The 9,068-nt window shown below is 41.4% G+C and overlaps 1 protein-coding gene across 1 annotated transcript in view; it reads right to left on the bottom strand.

Annotated features, from left to right (window-relative positions):
• Positions 1–9,068, bottom strand: part of LOC127645601 (glypican-1-like) — a 118,572-nt gene that overhangs the window by 39,025 nt on the left and 70,479 nt on the right. The window contains exon 2 of the mRNA XM_052129263.1: positions 2,538–2,696. Within this exon, the coding sequence (XP_051985223.1) occupies positions 2,538–2,696 (159 nt within the window). The remainder of the gene's footprint in view (positions 1–2,537; positions 2,697–9,068) is intronic.

The raw sequence follows: 9,068 nt of genomic DNA, 5'->3' as shown, positions 1-9,068 counted from the left end.
AACAGAACTAGTCGAAACAGATTATATACATCAATGAACATAAAGAGCAAAAACATTGATGAAAATGCCTACACATGCAGAGAGAGAGAGAGAGAGAGAGAGAGTCACAGGATTATGAAGACATATTGATAAAAAGAGTGAAAAGGATTGACAAAGACACACAGGGCACTCTCTCTCATTCTCTCTCCCATCACTCTGTTACAATGTGAAGATCATCTAAAAGCACAGTACAAGTGTGTGTGATCCACACTGATACTTTGTGCACACACACACACACACTACAACACACACCATCTGTCTAAAGCATACCTGCCAACACTTTTACCGGATTTCTCCCTATTTTCCACCCCTGCTCCCGCTACTCCCGATTTACAATTACTCCCGATAAACTCACGATTTTCTGCATCAACACTTCACTCATACGGGATCGTCCCTTATTTAAAAATGAAATGATGTGCCCCATAAGCTGGTCAGATGGCATCATGGAAAAAGTGAAGCGCTGAAAATACTTTCCGGATGCACTGTATAAGAATAGATATACACTTTTTATTGTTAATAACTAAAAAAGCATTTATTACTAAAACTGTGGAGGATATCTGAATACAGGGTCAATTTCTTGGTATTATTCATCTTCAGTGTAGTATTACTGACCGTTACTGTCACTCCCTATACGTATATTACGCAGTCTGCTTTGTTCACCTACTCCCTACTGGGGCACCATCTTACCCTACCTACCTTACTATATATATATATGTATGACTTACAGGAAAATGGAATAACAAATATAGCTGGGTATCAATACAGATTTCCAGTTTTGATTCAGTTGTGATCCACAAGTTCTCGACTTGATTCTGATTTTATCGAATTCTGATTAATTTGTATAAATTCCAGTTACAATGCCCATTTCACTTACATATGAAAGCAATTCTCTCTCAGCTAATGCTGTAAGTTATACAAGGAAACTTCTGACTTGGTACATTATGAAAATATTGATAAAAAAAATTAATAACAGGGTACAAACTATGCATTTCAATTTAAAAAATGTTAAGCAATACAACACAACCAAACCTGAAGTAAACTTTAAAGTAAAACTTCAATCTTGGGATTTTAAGAATCGATATCAGGATTGTTCAAATGAAGATCACGATTATGTTAATAGGAACATCAACATTTTTATCCAGTCCCTGCAAAGGGCACTATTACAACATAGTGCTATGCGATGTATCATACGCTCAAAGATAACAGGAATGGCATGAAGTTTTGATATTTTCACACAAGCATGCACTAAGTCTTGGCGCAAGTGGGTTTGGTGAAATTGTGCATGCAAAGCATTAATGGACTGGGTCCCTACATTCTTTTAGGCATTATGCATCCTTGTTTAATGTTAAGCATATTTTTTTTATGACACGCTCATTTAATAGTCATGGAAAATGTGGTTTTTGTTACGACTTGAATGTAGGCTCTATTAAATTATAGATAATGCAAATATTACTAATCACAAATCATGGCTAGTATTAACAGTGATTGTATCAGCCTTCCAGGTAAGGCTGTGGTTTGAGGGATGTTTTTCAGTTCTTTTTTGTTTTTACACACTTCACTTATACAAGTCAATTTTACTTTAAAAATGTAAAACATTTATTTAAACATAAAAAACGTATAAAACCATAAATATTTCTAAATTAAATATTTTTTTTTTTACTAATCGAGAACATAATTAAATAAAACAATACCACTAATAACTAAATATACTTACATATATAAAAAATCCACCTCCCTATATCCAAACATTTTACCCTCTCAAACGTCTTCCACCGACCCCTTTTGCAGTGACTTAAAAATCACTCTACGACAATTGGTGGAAAATACCAAAACAAATTAGATAGTAAATATAATTGTAACTATACGCACAATAATAATAATAAATCTCATAAATGTTTGTTTCATAAAACGGCTACAACAGGGGTTGTCAGGGACATCATTTGAAGTTCCACACAATAGTTTAAGAATTTGGACATGAATCTCCAAACTGCAAAAGAAGGCTCTGGTCATTGCGCATTGCATGGTCGCAAACAATAAAACATAAATTCTGATTCATTCTAAATGTCAGAAAGAGGGTGGAAAATGGTCAGGATAAACAAAATAATTATTTATGGTGCAAAAAAATTATTTTGTCCTCCCCATATTTCATGCAAATATATATACATATAGAGTGTGTGTATATATATATATATATATATATATATATATATATATATATATATATATATATATATATATATGTATATATAATGTTATATATATGATCCTTAGATATATGATTTTATGCCTTTACCTGAATGCCATGTTAAGTAGAACCTAGATGGTTAAAATATTTTTCATTTTCTCAAAATGGTGGGAAGCAAGCACCAATAGCCTAGTGGGCCTCATATTCCACCTCATATGTGGAATAATGGTAAGGAGGCCATTTTGGATCAAGGTAACAGAACTCAGTTTCCTGACACACTCATATACAGACAGTTGGCTTGAGTGCAACTCACCGTCAAAGCGCTTGTATTGGCTGTTGAGAGAGGCCTGTAAGGTACGTCCAGACTCTTTGACTTGCGTCTCAAACTCTTGTCTACTTAGGTTTACAAGGTTCTCCTCCATTGCAGTGGTGCAGCATGTGTAACCCTGGGGACACACTCGCAGGTGCTCACCTGAAGAGAGAGAGGGATAATTAATAATGTTACCATTACATAAGCATTTATAGTTATTATGTATATCAGAATTATAGTCATACTGTTCCACAAGAGAGAGAGATGCATAAATTTGTTTGGTGTTCAAATAGGATCTCTCTAAATATTCTCTCTAAATAATTTTTAGATGTATTTTTAAGTGTCAATTCTTCTGAAAGTGCCATCCTACAAGAATATCTTTTTTGATAATGGAAAAGATCTACAAATTCCTTTGTGGGCCGACTAGCCTCCCTTAAGTCACGATTAGACAAGACCCACTTACTTGGTATTACATTATCAGAATACCTTAAATGTAAAATTATCCCTTGAGGTTTAGGTATTCAAAAGGCGTGATGATTAATTAAAGATCTGGACTGAAATCCTGGACTGATGTTCCATTGCATTGATGGTAGCCACAATTACATATTTGCAGAAGAAGGAAACTGTCCTGAAAACCGACCTTGGCAAGATTGAAAATGAACTGGCAGAGAATCTGGAAAATCAACAGCTTTTTTCTACCACTTTGTAAGAACTGAATAAAAAGCTTCACAGACATATGATGCACTCCAGGCAAAAAAGCAAGAAACGTTTCATAGAGACCAATATGATTACTTTGAGGAGTTTGTGTACTGCTGGAAGGCCCAAACTGAGGTGTCTGCACCCTCTGGTCCTCATGTAAAATTTAAACCTAAACAAAGAGGGAAGCGCTATCAAAATAGATACAGGCATAGGCGGGACAACTCCTCTGACTCACTCTCCTCTGGTTCCATGCCATTGAGATATAAAAATGCTCATAGGTCTCAGTATACGTGGTACCAGAGCACCTTAGGCCGAAGGATCTGAGGCAATATGTTTTGGACACTCGGGTGAAGAGAGGGGCAGAGCTGTCAACCGATCACCATCTGGTGGTGAGTTGGGTCAGGGGGTGGGGAAAGACTCTGGACAGACCTGGGAAGCCCAAGCGAGTAGTTCGGGTGAACTGGGAATGTTTGGAGGAGGTCCCTGTCCGCGAGATCTTCAACTCACACCTCTGGCGGAGCTTTTCACGCATCCCTGCGGAGGTTGGGGACATTGAACCGGAGTGGGCAATGTTCAAAGCTTCCATTGCCGAAGCCGCGGTGGAGAGCTGCGGCCTCAAGGTTTTAGGTGCCGCAAGGGGTGGTAACTCTCAAACACCGTGGTGGACACTGGTGGTCAGGGAAGCCGTCCGACTGAAGAAAGAGGCCTTCCGGGATTTGTTGTCCCGGAGGTCTCCGGAGGCAGTTGCAAGGTACCGACAGGCCCGAAGGGCTGCGGCCTCTGCCTGGAGGGAGGCAAAGCAGTGGGTGTGGGAAAAGTTCGGAGAAGCCATGGAGAAGGACTTTCGGTCCGCACCAAAGTGCTTCTGGAAAACCATCCGCCACCTTAGGAGGGGGAAACGGGGAACCATCCAAGCTGGAAGGGAAGGGTTCCACCTTTTTATACATTACCTAAAATTCAAAAAAGTCGGAAGAACCGAGTTGGAAGACCCATACTGTCAGGAATTGGAAGCATTACAGAAAATATCTCCCAGTATGTTGACCATTATATTAAACCTTTGGTTTCAGCTCTTCCATCATATTTAAAGGACACTGTTGAATAGCATTGTGATAACAATGTTTGTTAGTATCATTTGATGTTCGGAGCTTTACAGTGTAATTCCACATGAAGTTGTCATCAAACATTGAGTACATTTTTGGGATTTGAAATCTGACCTGACACCTCCTTCGTCCTTTCTAGCTTCATTGATAAGAATGGTTCTCATTAAGAACTACTTCAAATTTGACAATTAAATCTTGGGTATGTTGAGAAATTTCAGATTTTAGACAGCCTATAACTCTTTTTTAACCAATTATTGCAAAAAAACAGACAGAAATTAGTTTCTACATGCCCACAGCTGTCATCCACCTTCTCTTAAGAAAAGCCTTCCAGTGAGCCAGTTACACAGAATAAAGTGCATTTGTTCAACTGAGGATTCTTTTATTATTAGAAAAATGAAGAGAGAAGGGTTATAATAATAGCTGGCTAGATAGAGCTGAATAGAAGATGTAAATAGGGAACAGCTGCTTAACACCTCAAAATCAAATAGAGTTCCAACAAAGAGTCCTCTAGTTCAATTTATTCCCACCTACACTCTCCAAAGTCCAGAACTTTGTAGAATAATACATAAACATTGGTATATTCTAAAATCAGATCCAGCCTTGGCTAAAACTTTGCACCAACCATGTCATTCCATAGAGGGAACAATTTTAAGAATACTCTTGACAGGGCAGATGTGAGTTTGAATCCCCATACCTCAATCTATAGTGATTCCACGTGGTAACTACCAGTGTGGCAATTGGACTCAATGCCAGTACTCAAGGAGATTTAAATAGTTCTCCAACTCCAAAACTGGCAAGAATATATGTATAAGAATTACTATTAATTGTAATTCATGCAATGTAATCTATGCAATTTTTTGCCCCTGTGACTTACTGTACATAGGAGAAACTTCCAGGGAATTAAGAACCAGAATATGTGAACACTGTAGCACAACATTTTAAAGACCGTGGACATTCTATTTGCAAGTTCTTCTATGTTGGTATTGAACAGAGACTGCTGTGTCTTTGTTTTCACGGAAACGTGGCTCAGTGCCAGAGTTCTGGATGCCGCGATTCAGTTAGACGGCTCGCCTGATTTCGTGCCAATAGAAATGCAGCGGTAAGGCTTTTGGTGGTGGCTTGGATGTTTACATGAACACGGAATGGTGCAAGAACTCGGTACTAGTTTCTAGTTACTACTCATCGCTGGTGAAGATTGTGACTGTTAGATTCAGACCATTCTGAATGGAATTCAGAACTGTCCTCATAATCGGAGTGTACATTCCCCCAAGTGATAATGCAAAGGAGGCTCTCTGTGAACTGTATGGGGATATTAGCGAACTGCAAAATGCACACCCTGACGGACTGTGATATGCCGCTGGAGCTTTCAACCATCCGAAAGGTCAGTGGTCCCTAAATTCTATCAGCATGTGGACTTTGCTACGAGAGGGGCGAACGCGCCGGATCTTATTTACACTAACATCCCTGACGCATACTGGGCGGAGCCCCGCCCCCACCTCGGCTGCTCAGACCACATCTCTGTTATGCTAATCCCAGCATGCAGACCGTTCATCAGAAGCTCCAAACCAGTCCTGAAACAGGTGAAAACCAGGCCAGCAGGAGCCATCTCTGCTCTTCAGGACTGTTTTGAGCACACTGACTGGCACATGTTCAGGGAGTCTCCCTTCCATATGACTTCTACGCTCGGTTTGAAGCACAGAAATACATGGCAGCGAAGAAGACCACCCCTCCTCCCATCGACCAGGTTCTATGTCTTAACACAGCTGATGTGAGGAAAACTCTATGCAGAGTCAACCCACGGAAGTCTGCTGGACCAGACAACATTCCCGGCAGAGTGCTGAGAGGATGTACAGACCAGCTGATGGATGTTTTTACTGACATTTTCAACATCTCCCTGAGCAGCACCCCCGTGCCGAAGAAGTCTTCAGTGTCCTGTCTCAACGATAAAATGCCATTGCACTCACACCCATCATAATGAAGTGCTTTGAGAGGCTCATCATGAGGCACATCAAGACCAAGCTGCCCCCTCACTGGAACCCCTGCAGTTCACATATCTTCCCAACCACTCAATACAATCACCACCACCCTCCATCTGGCCCGCACCCACCTGGACAAAAAGGAAACATACATTTTATTGCTGTTCATAGACTTCAGTTCAGCATTCAGAACAATCATTCCTCAGCACCTGATTGGAAAGCTGAACCTACTGGGCCTGAAAACCTCCCTCTGCAACTGGATCCTGGATTTCCTGACTGGGAGACCTCAGTCAGTCCGGATCAGGAGCAACATCTCCACCACCACCACACTGAGCACTGGGGCACCCCCAGGGCTGTGTGCTCAGTCCACTGCTGTTCACTCTGCTGACTCATGACTGTGCAGCAATGCACAGCTCGAATCACATCATCAAGTTTGCCGATGACATGACCATGGTGGGTCTCATCAGCAAGAACGACGAGCATACAGAGAGGAGGTGCAGTGGCTATCACAGTGGTGCATAGCCAACAACCTGTCTCTGAATTTGGACAAAACAAAAGAGACGGTTGTTGAATTCAGAAGAGCATGGAGAGACCACTATCCGCTTAACATTGATGGCTCCTCTGTGGAGATCATCAAGAGCATCAAAGTCCTTGGTGTTGACCTGGCGGAGAGCCTCACCTGGTCCCGAGAGCATTCTGAGTAGCAGCATCACTGCCTGGTTAGGAAATTGCACCATTTCAGATCACAAGATACTGCTGAGGATAGTGAGGACCGCTGAGAAGATCATCGGGGTCTCTCTTCCCTCCATCATAGACATTTACACCACACGCTGCATCCACAAAGCCACCAACATTGTGGATGACCCCAAGCACCCCTCACTTAAACTCTTCACCTTCCTGCCATCTGGCAAAAGTTACCGAAACATTTGGGCCCTCAAGGACAGACTGTGTAACAGTTTCTTCCCCTAAGCCATCAGACTCCTCAGCACTTAGAGACTGGACTGACAACACACACACACATACATTCAACTGAACACCATCCGACTCCCATTGTGATTTTTGCACATTTCTGTATTATCTACACAAATTTCTTTGCTGCTACTAAAAATATTGTACTTAATTTCTTGTATTTTCTACCTGTCTGCTACCCCAATAACTGCTATGTCAAAATATATTATAAGCTTATCTGCTGAATACTGTTTCATAGTATGTTATGTTTACATTCACAGCATTTTCTATAGTCATATCTTTTTGCACTACCTGTTTCATCTGACATTTTCACACTAGACATGTGCATTAGTCAGCGCCACACTGTCTCTTACTGTCCCTATTGCCCTGTTTCAGCAATTATTGTACCGTCTTGTACTTTTTGCACACGTTTCCACATGCACTTTATGTAGAAATGTGTAGGTCTTTTAGTTCTGAGCAGTCTCATGTAGTTCTGTGTTTTATTTTGTTTCATGTTGTTTTTATGTAGCATCACGGTCCTGGAGGAACGAGCTGTATATTATTGAAATGACAATAAAAAGCCTTGATTTGACTTCACTTGAACAGGATAATGTTCATGCTAGTGATATACACTCACCTAAAGGATTAGGAACACCATACTAATACTATGTTTGACCCCCTTTCGCCTTCAGAACTGCCTTAATTCTACGTGGCATTGATTCAACAAGGTGCTGAAAGCATTCTTTAGAAATGTTGGCCCATATTGATAGGATAGCATCTTGAAGTTGATGGAGATTTGTGGGATGCACATCCAGGGCACGAAGCTCCCGTTCCACCACATCCCAAAGATGCTCTATTGGGTTGAGATCTGGTGACTGTGGGGGCCATTTTAGTACAGTGAACTCATTGTCATGTTCAAGAAACCAATTTGAAATGATTCGAGCTTTGTGACATGGTGCATTATCCTGCTGGAAGTAGCCATCAGAGGATGGGTACATGGTGGCCATAAAGGGATGGACATGGTCAGAAACAATGCTCAGGTAGGCCGTGGCATTTAAACGATGCCCGATTGGCACTAAGGGGCCTAAAGTGTGCCAAGAAAACATCCCCACACCATTACACCACCACCAGCAGCCTGCACAGTGGTAACAAGGCATGATGGATCCATGTTCTCATTCTGTTTACGCCAAATTCTGACTCTACCATCTGAATGTCTCAACAGAAATCGAGACTCATCAGACCAGGCAACATTTTTCCAGTCCTCAACTGTCCAATTTTGGTGAGCTCTTGCAAATTGTAGCCTCTTTTTCCTATTTGTAGTGGAGATGAGTGGTACCGGTGGGGTCTTCTGCTGTTGTAGCCCATCCGCCTCAAGGTTGTGCGTGTTGTGGCTTCACAAATGCTTTGCTGCATACCTCGGTTGTAACGAGTGGTTATTTCAGGCAAAGTTGCTCTTCTATCAGCTTGAATCAGTCGGCCCATTCTCCTCTGACCTCTAGCATCAACAAGGCATTTTCGCCCACAGGACTGCCGCATACTGGATGTTTTTCCCTTTTCACACCATTCTTTGTGTGGTTCTTTTTGTGTTTGAAATGGTTGTGCGTGAAAATCCCAGTAACTGAGCAGACTGTGAAATACTCAGACCGGCCCGTCTGGCACCAACAACCATGCCACACTCAAAATTGCTTAAATCACCTTTCTTTCCCATTCTGACATTCAGTTTGGAGTTCAGGAGATTTTCTTGACCAGGACCACACCCCTAAATTCATTGAAGCAACTGCCATGTGATTGGTTGATTAGATAATTGCATT

The sequence above is a fragment of the Xyrauchen texanus genome, chromosome 6, assembly GCF_025860055.1.
Source record: "Xyrauchen texanus isolate HMW12.3.18 chromosome 6, RBS_HiC_50CHRs, whole genome shotgun sequence".
NCBI classification, from domain to species: domain Eukaryota; kingdom Metazoa; phylum Chordata; class Actinopteri; order Cypriniformes; family Catostomidae; genus Xyrauchen; species Xyrauchen texanus.
Note: the sequence above shows the minus strand (reverse complement) of the source record. Positions and strands in the feature narration are given on the sequence as shown.